General features: G+C 39.8%; 1 protein-coding gene across 1 annotated transcript; it reads left to right on the top strand.

Moving 5' to 3' along the window:
* The first annotated feature begins 8,039 nt into the window (after positions 1-8,039).
* On the top strand, positions 8,040-17,409 carry apobec2a (apolipoprotein B mRNA editing enzyme, catalytic polypeptide-like 2a). The gene is made up of 3 exons (XM_086087404.1): positions 8,040-8,383; positions 13,424-13,648; positions 16,495-17,409. The coding sequence occupies exons 1-3, from the start codon at positions 8,157-8,159 to the stop codon at positions 16,796-16,798; spliced, it is 756 nt and encodes a 251-aa protein (XP_085943530.1). The 5' UTR covers positions 8,040-8,156; the 3' UTR covers positions 16,799-17,409.
* The last annotated feature ends 3,213 nt before the right edge of the window (positions 17,410-20,622 follow it).

Here is a 20,622-nt window from a genome sequence, read left to right as displayed (position 1 = left end):
GAACGCAAAAATACTGTATTTACAAGTCACTCCTGACCCAGCGTGAATTTTGGGGCGGGGTGATCGACTCGCCTTCGCAGGGACCATCATGATGGTTTTTCACATTTTATTTTATTTTCATCCCACTTAAAGGCCATCAAGTGAAAATTTGTCAAATGGGAGGGCTGAGTGCATTGCAACGTTTACGGTGGCCCAGAACTTAAGCTGAGTGGCAAGTTTTGAGCTGCCGCACCGGAGGCAATGGGTACGAACTTCGCTCGAATTAAAAAAAATTATAAAATGTAACACTTCAAAAGAGAGTAATGTTTTTTGTTTTGTTTTCTACCTATGCAGAGGAGGCATATGTTAAAATAGTTTGAATGTATGGCATCCTGTATCTGAATATCAAGTATCTCGAGGTCAGGCTGAGTGTCCTCTTTTTTTGGAAATGAAAATATGGTCACCCTAGGATACATTGTACACTCGCCTGCCGACACACAAATTTGTAATTGGTGTGCATGTCTCAATTTGCAACTGCCTGCCTACTGAAGTGTGTCTTCTGCCCAGATTTAGTCATAACTGTTTTAATTTCCTCATTTCCTCAGTAGAGCTTTGTTCTGTGGATATATCCTTGTGAGTGTTATCGCTATTTCTGCCAGGTGTAGTCATGACTGAATAACTTCCTCTATTCCTCAAATGGGCTTTGTTCTGTGTTTGAATAGTGTCCTTGAGTATTATCGCATGTCCGGTTAACTTTGTGAACTGTTTACTGGAAACTTTGTGGTACCGCCCTTCAAGATAGTATAAGAATGTTGTAAGTCCTCTGTAACAGCACATTCTGTAGAAATAAAAGCTTTGAAGGAACTGTTCATCGATCTCCAGCCTGTATTCAGATAACCAACATTCTCACTACCCGAAAGAAAACGAACATGCGGAGGAAAAAGCTTATCTTCCGACAATCTGTCCTCCTAGTTGATTTTCTGTCTGTTGACTACTCCGAGACCTGTTTTCATGTCATTTAATTTGTGACTAAATTGTATATGAGATCTAAGTGAATTGATATTAGTAAATCTAAAATACAAGGTTGTTTCATTCCATTATGGAATCTTAGAAACAAGAAATCCTAGTTTGGGGATTTTACTAAGACATTAAATATACGAGGTTGTTTCGTTTTATTTTAGAATCTTAGAAACTGAAGTCCTTGTTTATTGGGTAACGTTACGAAGAAATAAGCGCATAAGAAATAACTGAGTGAAGAGAAATAAGAGAAATAAGAAGCTCGAGTGGTTTTGATAAATTAGGGTTTGAGTGCTTTTGTTTGGTCCTAGTCAAGTACTTTTGAATTAAGAGGAACAGTTTGACCACTTTTGAGAAATTAAGGCTTGGACACTTTTGTTTGGGAATAAGCAAGTGTCTTTGAATAAGGAAAAAGAGAAGGCCTATGTGAAACTGTGGCACCACAAAAGACGTTAATGAAGTAACTTAAATAAAATAATAAATAAATAAGGAAGTAAGTAAATAAATAAAAGCAAAATGAAGGGAGAGTTTGATCGGCAAAGTGAATGGTTCGTTTACTGGAAACTTTGTGGTACCGCCCTTCAAGATAGTGTAAGAATGTTGTAAGTCCTCTGTAACAGCGCACTTGTAAGATGCGGTGCGTTTGGAAACAGAGAAAATGAGCAGCTAAGTAAGGATGGGATTAATGATTGGAAAAATCTTTCAGCCCACCTGAGACAGCATGAAAAGTCAGCTGAGCAAATTTCAAATATGGATGCTTGGCAGAACTTTTTGCAAAAACTAGAGACACACCCAGCTATAGATCAGGTGAACCAAAATCTTATTTCTCTTGAAATAAATAGATGGAAAGAGGTTCTGACAAGACTAATTGCAATTATTACCCATGTGGCAGAGCGCAATCTAGCGTTGCGTGGGCACTTTGACAGACTGTTTGAGCCTGGAAATTGAATTTTTTTTGGGCATGTTCAACTCCTGGCTCAGTTTGATCTAGTTATGAGAGAGCATTTGAGGAGAAGTCAGGCCAAAGAAATAAGCGACAATTACTTAAGCAAACACATTAAAAATGAACTCATCTCACTTGTAGCAAAGAGCACAATTGATGCAATTGTAGAGAAAGTAAAGCAAAGCTAAATATTATGCTGTTGTCATGGACTGCACTCCAGACCTCAGTCACACTGAGCAGCTTTCAATGGTGCTGAGAATAGTGAAATGCGAAACCTCAAAAGGTATCTCCATTCCTGAGCACTTTGTTGGTTTTCTTCAGGCACGTGACACAACAGGAAGAGGCTTATGTGAGTCATTTTTAGAAACACTAGGTTTGGATCAGTCTTATGACAATGGCAGTAACATGCAGGGTAAAAAGCAGGAGGTCCAAAAGAGAGTGTTAGAACAGCAATGCTTTGTGCGTTCCTTGTGGAAACCACACTCTGAACCTTGTTGTTGGGGATGCTGCCAAGTCATCTGTGACATCACATCCATCAGCTTATTTGGTCTGCTACAGCGACTCTACACTGAAATTGTGGAAGCACTGACTGCTTTAAAGGAATATGCCATAGAGAAAAGTGATGGAGAAGTTGTTTCAAATGCTGGAAGCATCTGCCAGAAGATGCAGAGATGGCCTTTTTTGGTAAGTACCATAGTGTGGTACAATGTGTTGTTCCAGATAAATAAAGCCAGCAAGATCCTGCAGAGCCAGACGGTTTCAATTGAAACAGTCAGAAAAGAAATCAGGGCAGTGATGGAATTCCTTCAGGAATTTTGGGATGATGGATTCAGTACTGCCAAAACAGAGGCCAAGGAAATAGCAGAGAAGCTTGAATTGGAGATGAGCTGGCCAGAGGTGCGTCAGAGAAGAAGAACCCAACAGTTTGACTATGAAGGAAGAGAGCAAACTCGGTCAACTGCAGAAGAGAAGTACAAAAGAGAGTTCTTCTTACCTCTTATTGATACAGCATCACCATCTGAGATGCTTTATTACATTTATAAGGAGAATATATCCTTGACCTCTATCCAAATATGAGTATTGCTCTCAGACCTCTGCTCACTCTTCCTATGACAGTTGCTTCAGGTGAGAGTTTTTCGAAACTGAAGCTAATTAAAACATATCTTAGGTCAAGAATGTCACAAGAGAGGCTGTCCGCACTTGCTGTTCTCTCCATCGAACAAAATGTCAGGAAGTCAGTGAATATCGATACCCTAATTGCAAGATTTGCTGAGGCCAAGGCTCTCAAGATACATTTTTAATGACACAAGGGAGAAAATACAGAGGAAAAAACAAAACGTGAAGATGAAGACAACAAAAGGGGATAAGAAGTTCCACAAGAGGCAGGAAGATAAAGAAAAAAAGTGAGAAGAAGAAAAAGAACAAGGCCCAAAAAAAAATGAAGACAATGAGTAAAAGGAACAGACAACATGAAAAAGGTGCAGAAATAGAAGGACAAAATGTAAAACAAATGATAGGTGTATTCTGTTAAAATGCATGTATCTATATAATTGACTTGTTTTGTGTGCTGTCTTCTCCCTTCAGTACCACAACATGGAGAACTTATATTTGCCTCTACAAATAACAAATCCGCATAACTGCAGTATTCTGGAGGCGTGCCTCACCAACATTAAACAATGGATGTTGTTAAATTTTTTGCTTCTTAACCCAGATAAAACCAATATGTTGATTGTGCCTGTTATCGGCATCTGCTTACAAATACCTCTTTAAACTTGATAAATGTATTATTAGCCAAAGTGACACAGTAAAAAATCTCGCCGTTATATTCGACCCAACTCTCTCTTTTCAAATGCATATTAAATTTTTTTTACTAGATTCACTTTTGTAATGTTGCTAAAATTCGTCCTATTTTGTCTGATGGTGATGCAGAAATTATAATTCATGCCATGACTAGTCTTAAAATTCAGCAGTTAGTATAAAATGCTGCAGCTAGACTTTTGACGCAGAAGAAAAAGTTTGATTATATTACCCCGATACTAGCCAAACTGCATTGGCTTCTGGTTTACTTGAGATGCGATTTTAATGTTTTGTTAATTACATATAAAATATTACATGGCTTAGCGCCTTCTTATCTTGTTGATTTAATAGTACCGTATGTTCCCACACAAAACCTTCGTTCGCAACACGCTGGTCTTTTGGTGATTCCAAGAGCTAAAAAGAAATCCGCAGGTTCTAGAGCGTTTTCGATTCGGGCTCCAGTGCTTTGGAATGCCCTACCCTTGGAGGTCAGAGATGCTACCTTTGTAGAAACGTTTAAATCGCGTCTTAAGACTCATTTCTATACTCTTGCATTTGGCTGAATGATGTGTACCTGGTGACTGCTGCTGCTTTCTTTCCCTCCCTTCTCCATGGCTTGGAAAGGGAGTTAGGTGTTAATGGAAGAGGGATTACCACATTTGCGGTCCCTTCTCAAGGTTTCTCATTTTTTGCCTGTTGGTTTTGTTGTTGTTTTTCCTTTCCCTCTTGTGGTTTGATTAGGGGATGTCGTTGATATTTGTCAACTGTGGGCATGTGAAGCCCTTTGAGACTCTTGTGTGATTAAGGGCTATATAAATAAACTTGACTTGCTCCTACCACTCACTGCCCATATAGAGCTGCGTAATGGTAAATCAACACTTTTCATATCCAGTCATGCATACCATATTGGGATTTATAAGTCTGTCTTAAAAATTAACTGCCATTTTTTTGGTTAGAGTGCTCGCCCTGTAACCGTGGAGCCGGGCACCGCGGATAATTGAGCTTAACTAGCCTTAACTTTTCCCCATGCACTTTCAATGGTAGTGCTTAGTGCAATACCGATGCCACTGGCGTGCACAGGTAGACCCCTATAGGCGGTGGGCTGAGTGCCGATTTTGTGCATTTGAACGATCTCCAACGAAATTTTTTGTTAACATCAGCTTCATTTATGAACAAATGAAACAAAAATTGTTGGCACTCTTATCTCTTGCACATTTTGTATTGATCGGTAACTTTTTGTGGGTTACCGGCTCCGGCGAACTGAGCGTACAGCTATGCTCGGGGTCCGTCATACATGACGTAGTTGTGGTTATTGTCCAATGGCACGCTTCAAAATGTGCCCTCTTGGTTTGTTTTTCCGGGTTTAGATAGCGCCTTGACAACCTGTAATGTTTAAGCACTGTTGTAGTTTATACCTTATGTCTAAATATTACTACACACATCGACACATTTATTGCTAAAATAACCCTTTTGTACATCAGTCACTTTCAGAAAGGTAAAATGCGTCAACATCGTTGAAGTTCGTCGTTAAACTTGACTGGGAATAGTCCTTATTGTCACTTCTTTTGAAGTCATGCCTTCTTAAAATTTAAGGCTTCTCTAACATTAATTTCTAAATGTCATTGCGAACTTTGTAAATATGACAGACTTCCCACATTTGATCTACAAAGTGTTGTTTTTTCCACTTGAACAAACAAGGAAAAAAATCATTCCTAATAGTCTGCATAATGTCACAAAAATGAGGTACACAATTACACACCCACATCTGTTGAAACTGTTTTCTAGCTAACAACACAGAAATGGACTGCTGTATAAATTTGGTGTTTCTGTGGACAGACCAATTGGTACAAGTAGCAGAAGAGGCTTTACATAACCTTAAAAACAAAGTTTGTTACATGTTATGTGGATAGCTTATGTTTGCCTAGAGACTGAAGATGAAAATCAGCTTTGACTAATCTGTATCTTCAAGCATTGTCCCATTATAAGTTATATGTCAAAGTTAAATTTCAGGAATCTGCTGCATTTTCAGCCAACAGCAGCTATCACAGAGACTGCTACATGCACTTTGCCAACATCCAAACATAAAATGAGCTCAAAGAAGGAAAAAAAAGCACTTATTTCAGATAGACTCCTTGCATACGCACATTTAGTTTACCAACTACCAGGCTGCAGTCCACAGAAGCAGCCTTGAATGTAAGCCTGTTCCTGCCCCTGAGAAGATGGATGGATAGAATCGAATAAAAAAGAAAAGCCTTTATTGCCTGGAAGTATCACTTTCCAAAAACTCTAGCTTCATAGAGCTATAGTTGTTACTTTGAAAGTGGTCGCTGTGGCCTCTGTCGCATAGTTTGGCTCCCTCAATGTCGCCCTCTCGACCAGTTCGATCAGGTATTTGTCACTCAGGGCCAGCAGCGCCGCAATCGTATCTTCAACGTCATCCAGATCTTAGCCTAAAAATTCGGGCATGGCAACGGGTTCCAACTCTTTTATTGTGATTTGTTCTGGAGTCGCTGTGATTCTGCTCGGCCGTCCAACAATAGCGACAGAGGGTCACGGTGAGCTTGGCACAGCAGCACAAATTCCACACATCATACAGCACAGCAAAAGGCAAAGCAAAACAGCCGTGGTCTAACGACGATATCCCTCTTTCCCACAGCACGCCTATCCCTGTCATAAGATTAGCTATAAGCATCATGCTTCCACAACTATAATGAAAGCCACCTACCGGCAGCACCTGCAGGAGAAGGCAACATACCACGCAGGCGATCTTACTGCACACCACGAGGAAGGGCAAGGAGGAGAGCTCTGGTAAACCAGACATGCATGATCTACAAAAAACAACTTATGTATAGCACAAACGACAAGTCAATTAAATAAAACTGCTTTCACTTGCCTACTTGAAGCAGGCACAATGACAAATGCCGAGGATGGCGAGACCTGGAAGTGGGCAGGTCTCCAAGCCAAAGAGTCAAATGACGCAAGATCCTAACCTACCCGCTTTTATAGTGAATACTCAGCCTGACTAACCAATAGTGGATCATATGACTCCATGCAGGTGAAATCAATCACCTTGCCACACTTTTATAACATGCTATCTGGTAATTAGCAAACACCTGCACTGTCTATAATAATTTTTCAAATAAAAAAAATAATTTACAAATTTAAAAAAATGAAATCTGTTGAGTGTCAGGTGAAGAATATGACAGTTTTTGTTTGTGTTAATTCATAAAATTATATTAATAGGATGTATACATAGTATTTTATGACAAATTATATGTATTGATAAAAAAAATATTTTGTTGCAACATAGTCCAAAACTGTAGTAAATTTAAACAAAGGTGCACAAACACATTGTTTTTAATCTATGCACCACAAATTGCCAAAATGGTGTGTGCGCATCCGCCGCTCCTCACTCTGTGAAAACTTGCCTCTTTCCGTGTCTTTTGCTTGTGCGGGTGGGGCAAGATGATTGGGCACTTTGTTTGCACACTGTTGTGCACTCATCCTCTCTTCAACTTAATTTTCCAAATGTTGCCCACTGGGCATCCATTGCAGTCTGGTGACACTGGGGGTCACTTCTCAAGGTTTCTTGTTTTCCCCATGTGGGGTATTTCTTGTTATTTTTTGTTAACTGTGGGCCTGCGAAGCCCTTTGAGACTCTTTTGTGATTAAGGGCTATATAAATAAATGTGACTTGACTTGAGAAACTGTTTCAGGAAGTCTGGGCCACTTGCTTAGTCTTGAAAATAATGCTGTGTCCATTGCTTTCTCTACAAAACACTACATGTATTCAACATAGAGTCAACAGGCACATGCTCTCCTAACAGACACGGATGTTTCTCTCATCTCAAGTCTTTTAATAGACATGTTTGCTCTGTAAGCTGCAGCTGCTTGAGCGTCTCTGCTCGTGTTTGAACCCTCGAGACCTTTAAAGGGCAATGGTGATATTTTTAGACTAAAGCTATAGATATACAGTAATTTAAAATTTGATTTTGTGTGCCAAAAGTCAACACTTACTATCCAAAATCCACTTTTAATGAACTATTTAGAATTAAACTGAAATAGATTTGACTGGATTTGAAAGTTATACAGCTTTACCTTTTCATTACATTTATATTAAAGTAAGATGTATAATTCCATTTGAATACTATAAATGGATGTTTACCCAAGTAATATTACAAACTAACTACAAAGTACAAACAAAAGCGTCAGTTTGCACCTCCCATGTCAGAACCCTGACCGACACCCCACACCCCTCCTTTCTCCCAATACCTCTGTCTTTAGTTAGTCCATTGCACTGTAGACTTCCTTTTATCTCCCTTGCTCTATCCACCATTCCACGGCTTGCTTCACGTCTGTCTTCCTCTGTCTTTTTATCTTTTATTGCATTAATTCTTGAGGCCACAATAAATCTGACACCATGGCTGACAGAAGTCGCATGCTGCGGAGAAAGGACAAACAAGAAAAAGAAGCTGGTGAAAAGACCACAGACGGAAAGGAAGTGAAGAATGAAGGAGAAAATGCTCAAGAGAATGGAGGGGGACCATCAGCTGAGCCACTGTCTGCCAATGACGCAACAGCTAACGGTGAAAATGGAGATCTTCAGGTTGAGCCGATGGAACTCCCTCCATTTGAAATCATTGCAGGGTAAGAGAGAAATGGCGAAATTAACATTTACTAATCCAGTACTCCATTCACATCTCGTTAGCAACTCTTTGTGATGCAGATGTAGGTGGCATTAAAAAGTGCAATCCTAATTTCAAATTGATGGTTAACTCTTTGACTGCCAAGCATTTTCAGAAAAGAGGATATGTGGGTGCCAGCTGATTTAAGCATTTTGACTGATCTTTCAAGGTCCACAGAAAATGTTGTGTTTGGACTATGGAAACACAGATACTACCAAATGAAAGATTGAACTCTCATCTTTCATCAGAAAGAAAGTTAGTTTCTACCTTATTCCGTTTTTCAGTAATCAACAATAAAAAATAGGTTAGTTTCACCCAAATGCTCTGTTTTGGACCAAAATACGGAGAAATCAAGCTTTTTGTGAAACGATATTATTGCATGAACTCTAGTGAATTTGACACCTTTTTTTCCATGAATGATGCCACAAACACCTAAACAGTGCTTTACTTCTGTAAAACACTATCACCAACAATGAAAAAGTGTTTTTTGATAGCAAAATACGTTTATTTACATTCAACAGTGTAACAATTTGACAAAACAATTTGGCAAACTATTTACAAATGTGTGCAACTGTGGTACTATTTACAATTGTGTGGATGTTTCAACTACACAGTTTTTCTTTTTGTGAGGTATATTGTGTAAAACTTCCCTGCGTGCAAGGGGACGCAGCAGGATTTGCACCACAGATTAGTTTCACTGTGATTGCTCCTTCGCGTGCACTTTCTTGCCGGCCTTTTTTTCCGGGGAGTAGCAGGTATATACTGCAGTGTGTGTTTGGCCATGTTGTCATCAAGTCTACTTTCAGGATCATGATACGGTGACCTGGTGTTACGTCTGGCTTCCTCATGTCCTTCAGTTCCTATACCGGGTGGTAAGAGATGTTCTGATCCATCTTATCCACTCCATTCATGGTGGCATTGTAGTCCAGAACCAGTGTCTTCTCCGTGATCAGACTGTACCCACTCCTCCGATGAATATGCATTGGACTCGGGGTACTCTTCATCGTCCGATTGAACGTCCGCCTGTGCAGAAGTGCTCGTTTTCCGCCGCATCGCTAGCCGGTGAGACTTTACGATGTGATCGAAGCCACCGCGTCAACGCTTCCAACTTCGGCGTCAACCTCGGAGTCACCATCATCATCATCAAAGTGCTCTTTAGTATTGGTCGATGCTTTTCGTCTTTGAAAAAAATGCTGAAGTGTGAGCTGCTTGCAACCGGTCGCCATTTTCGCTTCCTCAGCCATTCTCCCCTCAACACTCTTGCTCCGCCTCACGTCTTCTACTGACTCCTACCCGATCTTGTCCAAAGAGAGTCATCGCTGCCATCTAGTGCCCAAAAATAGTCATTATACTAACTCGAACTGCTTGATACTTTCAGGACATCGTGCCAAGGCTGTCCTCCACCCGTTTCCAAAAACAAACATAGTGAACGTATTTTAACGTCTTTGGCGGCACTCAGTTGGATTTTACTAAACGTTATTAAACGTTTTTGGCGGTCAAAGAGTTAAGCGTCAAAATATCATATTGTAGGTGAAGGGCTTTTGCTGCTGTTTTGAAAGTAAATTACTATGAGGGAAGGCAGGAAGCTCACAATGTAGCTTGGTGATGGATAATAATAATCATCATCAATCATAATCACTGATGGTGGAGTGGAACAGTCAAGTGACATCAATACAGGCAGTGTTGGTTCAATTCCCACTCAATGTGTCAATATGACAGTGAATGATTGTCGATTCGCTGGCGACCAGTTCAGAGTGTAGTTGAAATAGGCTCCAGTGACCCTGTGTGGATGAATGAAATAATAGTAATTAGTACAGCAACATCAGGCAACAACTCATCTCATCAACTAAAATATAAATAAATCAGACAGTTTTTTGTCACTATATACAAAACCACAACCAGTAAAAATGCCTTGTAAATCTAATCTGAGTCATTGAAAGTTTCAACCTTAGACACATCTCAAAGTATGGGAATTGCGTTCTCTAGCAAAAAACTTTGTGTTCCCTCGCAAAGATTGCGAGAACGCAAAAGTTTGGGTATTTTTGCGAGAGGACACAAAAAAATTTTTTTAAGAGTTGATGTACTTCTGGGTCAACTTCGGAGTGACCAAAAGTGACGAGGATGGAGCGTCTACAGCCGTGGGAAAGCTTAATTGAATTTTATTTCAAAAAGGTACTGCCGTACAGCCGTAGATATCTATTATATGCTATGGTGCCGCTGCCTCTCACCCGCGCATTTGAGGCTACAGTATCCAAACTGACCCAGAAGTACATAAATGGGTACAAATAAATAAAATAATTAAAAGGCATCCACTCGCAAAAAAAATCTGCGCTATCTCGCATGTATTGCGAGGAAACGCAAACGATTTTGCGAGGGATCGCAATCTTTGCAAGAGAATGCAATCTTTGCAAGGGAATGCATTTTTTTTTTTTGCGAGGGAATGCAAATTCCCCCCAACCATTTCACCTTAGGGGCTCCGTATCAAACTAACATGAAGGCTGTTAACTTATAGTAGGTCGTGATCATATGAAAAGAAGGCTGCACCTACGCATGCAATAATCGTGCATAGGCATAGCCTTTTATTTGTACACACAGCACAGGAAAATTTGCTGGTAGTACCGCTCCATTACTGAAATAAATTAAGAGTGAAGAAATGCATATTGATGAGCCAAGAATCTCTGTTAACAAGACGCAAAAAATGTATGATTCAAAGGAAACGACACTGTCCTTGGCATAGAGGAGGCTCGACTATGTTCTTTGGCTGCTTTGCCACATTCTGCACAGGGTGTCTTGAATCTGTGAAGGGTAGTATGAAATTTCAAGACTTTAAAAAAATTCTTGCGCGAAATGTGCTGCGCAGCGTCATAAATATTGTCTTCACTACAGTAAATAATGCCTAAAAATACACTGCTAAAAATACCCAAGAGTATTTAAAAAATAAGCATCAGACTAGAGTAATCTGCAGAGCTGCAAAACATGGAATCTAGAGAATGCACCCCTCAAACCTGACAGCTGAAGCAGCTTCGTTTTCATTGAACCTTTATTTACCCAGGAAGATTCCCATTGAGTTACAATAACTTCTCACAGGGAGTCCTGGCCAAGACAAGCATCAGATAGTCTCCAGACTCCACATGGCTATAAGCTACTTCATTTCACACAGTAGCACAATAAACATCATACAGGCATGAGATATATAACAGGCAAATTATTTAAAAATAATATCTAGTTAAAAACAGTTGCATTGTTCAGTCAATACTGATTTAAAAACATTTTTCAAAACACTAAATGATGGGAGTGATTCTAGATTTAATATGGTTTGGAGTTCATGCCAAACAATTGGAGCATATGTTGAAAAAGCAGTTTTACCAAGTTCTGTTTTTGACAATGGAAAAATTATTCACTTTTTTTTATGACCTTGTCCAATAAGTACTATTTTGGTAAAACAGCAGATTTGAAATGTAAGAAGGTAGCTTACCCATAAGTGCTTAAGAAATAAAAAAAAAAACAGTGTATGAATTTTCCTTCCAATGTACAGGAAGGACCATTGTACAGTTTTATACAGAATGCAGTGGTGGGTTCTAGCTGGTGCATCTATAATGAATCATAGGGCTGAGTGGTAGATGACATTTAATTTAATTTTTTTTACAAAAATGTAGAGGTGTGCATATAAATGACATCACCATTATCCAATACTGATAAAACAGTGCACTGCACTAACCTTTTCCTTGCTGAGAAAGGAAAGCACTATCATAAAGAAAAAAAAATCTGTAACATAGGTATGAGTTGTTGTTTTTTAAAGGCTCTCAATATGGATTCCAAAAGACAGCTTGTTGTCCAGCCAAATACATAAGTATAGTATGTAAGTATACACCCTCTCTTTTGAAGTGCCATCCAGAGTTGACAAAGTGACGTCCATTGGGGACGTCATCGTCATGATGAATGGGCACCAGTCGATGGGTGCATTAAGTCTCCTGAGAGTTACATAAGTCGCTGGATGGCTCTGGTCTTTAAGTTATGGGTATCAATCATGTTTTGTCCAAAGCCAATTTAATTACTTTTCAATAGTTGTTGGACCACAAATACAATGCCGTGCCTATTTTCATTCATTTATTTTTGTTGTCAGTATTGCTTTTGTCCATTTCAAGCTACTTCATTGACAGGGTTTTCATTATGTGTCCCAATTACCAATTACCCAAATGAAATGTATTCGGGCACAACATGGTTTGCTGTTATAAATGTTGCTTTGTCTGCTTTGTCTGTTACTAGGACGGCGTATTAGGGCTACGTATAAATATATATATTTTTTAGAGGGTGGGGGCAATCTCAAATTTGCCACTTTATAAAGTGGCAAATTAGAGTTTTTTTCTCAGAATATTGAAAAATATCTCAGAAATTTATGAGAAATAATCGTAGCATACTACTCATATGTTTGTGCCAATACATTTTGATCGGGTTTTTAAATAAGGAGATGTGCATGTTATCGTTCTGTAAATCAATGGTGCCCAACTTTCCTTGTATCACAGACTGTGTGAGTAACAGTATGAACCCACCACAAAAAATAAATCCAAAGGCTTGTGTTTTAATGCCAGCTGTCACAACATATTTGAAGCAGATCCAATCCATGTAGATGTAGATGTCAGAGTCAGATGACACCAACATTCTTCGTCAGTAAATATCACGACTAAAATGGTTGTAATAGCCTAGCAGCATACTTTTCTGGACAGTCTTTCGAAATACATTTATAGCTTTCTGCAAATGTCGTACATGTGAGACCACTCTAGTACCATTAAAAACAGGACCTTAATTGAATTTCCAGTCTTTAATTTATTTGAAACAACACAAGCCTATCGTATGTTTTTTTTTGGGGGGGAAGACACTTTCTTTCTTTCTTTTTATCATAAGAACAGATAACCGTTATTAACCAACACAAGGCCAAAATTATCTTTACATTTTGTTCTTTTATAAAAATATATTGTATCCTCAAAATTGCTCTCTTTCACAGTGATCGGATCGATCCTTTTGCATTCAAGTTCCAGTTCAAAAATGTGGAATACTCCTCAGGCCGCAACAAGACCTTTTTGTGTTACCTGGTGGATAAAGGGAAGACAGCTGATGGACTTCTGAGAGGCTGTCTGGAGGATGAACACAGCGGACCTCATGCTGAGGAGGCCTTCTTCACCCAGTGCCTCTCTGACTATGACCCTTCACTCAAATACACAATTACCTGGTGAATTTACTTTAAATATATCCATGAATAAATTCACATTTGATAGTGTACAAAGATTTCATTCTCAGGTATTGCATACGAGGTGAATCAACCAAAACAAAATAAGAATAATCACAGTACATTCACATGTTGCTGGATTGTAGAAATGTCAGAAGGAAACAGTTGTTAAAGTTCAAAGGCCTCTTCAGTGGTAGAGTGGTTGTCTTGCAACCCTTAAAATAATGTGTTAAATTGAATGGGACTTCACAACAAGCCAGATGAGAGACAACTATAGACCCTTCTCGCTGACGTCACTGCTTAACTACTGCCCAGCCTCCTGGAGGACAACCCTCCCTAAGGAATATATGGAGAGAGCTTTATTTTCGGCGAGCGTTTTCGTTTAAAGATGTAAAATATGTCAAGTGTCACAAAAAAAAAATTCCTAGTAGTACACTACATTACTGTGACTCATTGGAACCAGCCATTCGGAGCCGCTATCTACAAAAACTAGAGTTGGTTGGAGGAAAAAATTCCTACAAAGTAGAAGAAGTGGAAGCCAAGGTATGTTGCTTTTGGTTGATCACTGCTTTAATAGTGTAAATTGTCATTCATTAAATAATTTGTGTCTGGATAAACTCGTCTTGCTGTATATCAAAGTCTTCAAGCTATCTTAGCTTGATAGCTGATAACAGACCGCACATTTAAAACTTAGAAATGACTTAAATACATTTTTTTTTTTTATGAATAATTGTTTCACTAAAGATAATATGGCACATTTGTCCCGTCTGCCTGAAATTTACAATCAGAGGTTAATGTTATGACCCACTGTATATGAAAAAGAGAAAACTACCTGATATAAAATGATCTGAGCATATCCTTGTACTTTTTGTGGGTGCAAAGCAGTCGCATTGTAGGTACGCTAGCCACCGTGCTCATCTTCTATCACCCAAATCCTCAGCCGGTAGCCGAAAAGAATGATCTCATATATCTCTTTGAGCGATTAGAGCATCCGTAAGTTGCGCACAAGTTTGCCATAGCATTGGTCGCTGATTTATCAACTGCTTGACCTATTTTTTAGGTCACACTGATTGTTTTCTAATTTACTCACATTCACGCCCTGTCCTACAGCAAGGTGTGGCACCCAAACGTGACAGCACACGAGAAGGGTCTATTTATTAACCACACTGTCTTTTTTTCCCTTTTTTTTTGAGAGAGCTCAATATTGTTCATTTGGTAATCTTACCGATTCGACATGTCATCATCATTGCTCTCTCTGTTTTTTTTTTTGTTTCTTGTTTTTTTTTATGAGCGAGAGTATGTGCATGTGCGGGTGTGTGTGTACATAAGTGCGTGCGTGTGAGTGTGTGCTCATTAATTCACCTAAAACCTATTAAAAATCCCATACCGTTCACCTAAACCGAATACTTCAGAATCCAGCTAGAGTCGTGAGGTTGTCAGGAGACCCGAGGAAGGATCAAAGAAAAGAAAGAAAAGTGAAATCCAGCACCGACAAGACATCACCTACTACCCCCCGGGTTACCAACCAGAATCTTTCACCAACCCCAGAAACATCTAAATTCCAACAAATTAGGGAGACCTCGAGAGACCAAAGGAAAGACTGAGGAAAGGAAGAAAGGATAGATGAAGCAGAGTGAGATCCACAGACATCAGCCTCCACCGATTCAACGACCAGAGGAAGAAGCAGATTGTGTTTGAATTTCAGTTGATGCTGGTGTGGTGGATGTGGCATGCATGAAAACCTCCACCAAAGAGAAGAGCCGTCGACCCGGCCAGGACAGAGCAAGCACAACCCCCCAGGACCGCCTAGGCCACGGCAGCGCCAAGGCACGGAGAGCAAACCCAGGAGCCAGGAGCGCCCCCCACCCCAACACGGCCCGCGCCCCCAGGCAACCCACCGGTCTACAGCCCCCGCTCCCCCCCCCCCCCCCCAACACGGCCCCCCCACCCCAACACGGCCCGCGCCCCAAGCCCAACGCAGCAGAACGGGGCACGGCAGGCCTGCCAGGCACCCCACCGGCCCACAGCCCCCGCTGACTCCCACCCACCCCTGCCCCACACAACAACCCAGCCCCCGCCGCCCCCAGGCCCCCAAACCCCCAGACAACCCCCACCCCCAGCACCCAGCCACCCATACCACCAAAACCAAGGAGAGGGGCCGGACAGCGGAGTTCCACCCCACCTACAGCCGCGTGGTGGGGCGGTACACTGGGGGCGGAAGGGGAGATGGGCGCACTGGGAGATGGGCGGCACCCCCGAACCCCAGGCCCAGTGGGGAAAGGCCCCGGTCGTCACGCCAGCGTACTTAGTGAAAGCTAACCCTGTTACTGAGTTCGCCGGCTGACCCCACCCAGTGTATATACAAGTGTGTGTGTGTGTGTGTGTGTGGTGCATTAAAAAACACACTGTCTTGATGACATTGATGTGTGGCATTGATTTGTCAATGTGTACTCCCTTCCAGCTTGCAGGGTTTATTTTTCCTACAAATCAAAAGGATATTAGTAAGAAATAGCTCTACACGGGGAGTCAGTAGTTCATCTATAGTTACTTGGATTTTTTAAAATCAGAATTTGAATGTTCCCGCTGTTGACAAAATGTAGGAAAAAGCTTTGAGGGAAATGCTGGTATATTTTCTGGCTACTCTTGAGGTTGCCTTTAGCAAGGAATCACCCCAAACCACCCAGATCAAGAAATGCAGTACTGTTTGCATGCTCCTTTCATTCAGACATCTCCCCTTTGGTCTGTGTTGTGTACATAATAAATTTGCATCCCCATGAACTAAATCACATCATCTTTTACATTGACACTGAAAGAACAAATGTAATTCAGTTGTATCCCGTTTCTTTCAGGTATATGTCATCCAGTCCCTGCTCTGCTTGTGCAGCAAAGATAGCTGATGTCTTGAACAGCAAGAAAAACCTCAAACTGAGCATCTTTGCTGCTCGGTTGTTTGAATTTGAAGAGGCAGAGATCCAGGCTGGGCTGAAGGCTCTGCTTAAAGCTGGATGTAAGATGAGGATGATGAAGCCTCTGGACTTTTCTTATACCTGGGATACTTTTGTGGAAAATGAAGATCAACCGCTTAACCTGTGGGAAGACTGCAAAGACAACTATGAGTATTATCATGAGAAGCTGTCTGACATTCTGCAGTGAACACAGTAAGTGTAGGTTAAAAGAAGGATGGGTGTATTTTTTTTGACACAGGTTCCTAATTGGCAATGCACAGCAATATGGTTAAATAATAAATAAAAATGCCCTTGGTATTATCATAATTTTTTACTATAATCAATTGTCTGCTACCCCTGAACACTCTCAGCCCAAAACCATTTCACCACAAAATCAATTTCAAAACAATACATTTTCAGTACCCTCAACTACAAAAATGTTGAAAAGTGCCAGCGGGTTTTGTTGACGTATGTAAGGAATTTGAGATATTTGAGCCTTGTGTGACATTTTTTTTCACAAGCCTCTAATGGAAATTGACATCCTGTAGATTAGAATTCAATACATGCACACACAAAAGCACAGTATTAGAAACACAGCGGCTCTCCACTGTTTTTAAATGAAATATTAAAAAAAGAAGTTGGAGACATATGCTTACTGCAATAAAACATTCATGCAAGAAGACAATCTTTGTTGAACGCCACATTGTTCATGAAAAATATATTGGTGAATGAGTGCCAGTCTTATAATGGCACAATGAGTGTGTGTGCGTGCGCGCACACAACTGCAATTTTGGTGTGCTATGTCCTTCATCACTGACTTACAACAAGATTATTGTAAATAAAAATATATTTGTAAAACATGGAAATTAGTTGTTTGATTGTGTGTAATAAGACGCCCTTCAGTCCCAGTTATTATTAGTCATATTAGCACAGGGACCGGGTGGCAATTGCGACACTTCCTGAATGGACTGTTTATTCCAGGCCAATCTGGTCAAGCGTTTTTTTAATTTTTTTACTTGGCCCTCATTCCTATATGACTTGGACCGTGCATCATCACGCCACCGTTTTTCTCTCACATGCCGCTCCCAGACTGTACAACATTGAGTATGGGAGAGTGGGGTAAGTAGTGTGAATTTTTTACTTAAAGTGTCTTTTATGCAAGGGGATTACAGGAAACCCTCTATCTAAAATATGTTAATATAGTTAAGGATGTTGTGCATCCCTGGGAGCAATCATTTTGGATCTTCAATAAAGTGTTCAAGAAATATAGCTTTAGAAAAGAAAGTGATAAGCCTGAACCATTTTTATTCTAATCCTTATATTTTTTTATGGACATCGTGCAGATTTTTATATCCTTTCCAACCTGACGTATGGTCTTCCCCTCTCTCAAGTTTAGAGCCAGCATCATGCTAACCATATAGATATGATGTATCTTACTAAAGCATTAAAACATGTGTGAACTGTTTTCAAAGTTGCACGAACATTTTTACCAGATAAAAATGTAGGTATGTTTGTTTCGCCCGCACCATCGGCGCTTCTTGGTTTTGTCCTACCCTAAACAACGCCTAATTAGTCCAACCTAAAAAAAGGTCGGTTGCAAACACATCATTGGGAGCGGTACAAGATGTATTTCTCGTAGTATTTGTGAACAAATAGTGCAAAAATTCAGCTTGCTGGCAAACTCTCAAGGCAAGCAATTAATGCTTTAACCAGATGGTGATTGGATCCTGACACAGTGGTCATCGTGTATATATTTTTTCCGACGTTTTTCTTTGCCTATTTATTGTTTGTGGCCAATTGAACATGCTTGATGTGAAAAATTATTTTGAAATTCCTGATAAATATTCCCCCCAAAAAATTCCACATGACTTTGTACCCAAAACAAATTTTGTCACAGTTTGGCCAGTGATGCCATTTGGCACAGGTTTATAAAAACAATTTTAGTATTTTTTTTTTTTATTAACATGGTTTTTTTGGGGTTATTTGGATCCCTAATAACTAGAAAATGCAAGGATTTTTTTTTCAATTAGGATTTCTTAGTTTATTACCCATTAGGGTTAAAAAGGAATGGAGTACTTTTGAGACTGATTAATAAAATGCTACAACAAATGCACATCCACTGTGTATTTTTATGTACCTGTTGTAGTAGCACAAACCAGAGGTGCAAGTAAGTCATTGTTTTGCAAGTCACAAGTAGGTCTTTGCCCTCAAGTCCCGAGTCAAGTCCCGAGTCAAGTCCCGAGTCAAGTCCCGAGTCAAGACTGACAAGTCTCAAGCAATTCACAAGTCCTACACTTTGAGTTTCAAGTCCTTTTGAGTCATTTTGACAACATCGTAGATTATATTATTTGGGGTGAGCATCAAAGTAGGAGTCAGGTACTCGGGGAGTGTACCCAGAATGGTGCAACATATTTCTGTGTTTGCAACGTGTTACCAGTAAGTTGACAGTCTCATAACTACGCAGCTAGCAACAATAATTAGCTGATAAACAACTAACATTAGCTTACTTACTGTTCTTTGTGCAATTTCAGATATTGAACAAAGTTTGAAGTTGTTGCTTCTCCGTCAGTGATCTAATCTTGGACATACTGCAATTAATTTTTTGTTGACTACCTCATAGTTTTTGTACCCAAACAACTAGTGGTGCAAGTGCAACGGGTCACAAAAGTCATGGATCGGATTGTTTAAAAAAAAAAAAAAAAAAAAAAATGAAATCAGATAAATAGAACTTTGCCTTAATGTAATTTATAAAATGCTTTTGCCCATTAAATTAAAAAAATATATATAAACTCAAAATGTCTAATATGCCTGTTAGGTTTTAGGAACACAACTTTAAGTACAATATATGGCAAGATACATAATTATTTTATACATGGTCCATGTATAAAATAACAAGGTATCCTGCTTTACGTTATATTGCACTTGTAATGCACTTGAAGTTGTGTTACTAAAATCCAAATGGCCATATTGGACATTTTGAATGTTTTTTTTGTTTTTTTTAAAGCTAGTGTTTTATAAAATAACTATAAATAAAGGCAAAGTTCTATTTATTTATTTTTAACAATGAAAAATACATCTAGGTGAAATTTAAGGCACATTCCCTTAGTTTAAACAGGGAGAGCGGATTACAAAGTAGCATAGGTCCACAATATTGAAAACAATAAGAAAAGCAAGCGAGCCAGGCAACAGCTGTCAAACTACTGCCTGGCACCCGGTGCTAACACTAACAGTTAGCTACTAGCCACGAACGCCAGAGACTTGTACCGTATCGTGCAATGACGGCGTAATTAACTTGTGGTTTCTTCACATTCTGAATTAGCTATTTATTATACTTTCGGGGTGGCATTATGATAATTGTGGTAGAAAATATGTAATTTCAATAAAAACGTCATTAATACAAGCCAAATTTTCAAAGGGGAGTAGTTAAGCTAGCGTTCACGCCACCATGCAAGCAGACTTCAAAGTAAAATCCGCCCAGGCTGTTGCATTGGTGTCAATACATTATTTGGTCAGCTTTATTTTGAAGTTTGACTTAGCGTAGGTGGCGTTTGTGTTGATGCCTTTGCGGCTTCCCTGACATGTCTGAATGACGGCGCTGTGTCAGCCCAGCTCACACACGCGTGCGCGCGCGCACACCCCCCCAGTTGTAACGGAGATAATCTGGTCACTTTTAAAAATAAAATATTTTTTAGTCTTGGATAATAAATAAACCGGAAGTACAGTATGTTTTTTGTTAATTCATAAATTTTATAAAATAACTTTTGCCCATTAAAAAAAGAAAAACATTGTGTGTGGACTTAGGTCCAAAATCTGACTGACTGTGTGGGAGGACTTCCCGCGACACATTGCTTATATTGAACATTTATACCTATATCACGTGATCACGTGACTGCCCTATGACGGACGGCAGAGGGAAATGATTGTTGAATGGAAGTGGACGTGCCCCAGAGCGACTTAGTGACTGTTATTTTACAAATTAAAAGTTATTATTGCCCATAGAGCCATGGAATCTATTACTTCAACCGAAGGTCG

Source organism: Leptonotus elevatus, chromosome 10 (genome assembly GCF_054856555.1).
Source record: "Leptonotus elevatus isolate MCC_2025b chromosome 10, RoL_Lele_1.0, whole genome shotgun sequence".
NCBI lineage: Eukaryota > Metazoa > Chordata > Actinopteri > Syngnathiformes > Syngnathidae > Leptonotus > Leptonotus elevatus.
Note: the sequence above shows the minus strand (reverse complement) of the source record. Positions and strands in the feature narration are given on the sequence as shown.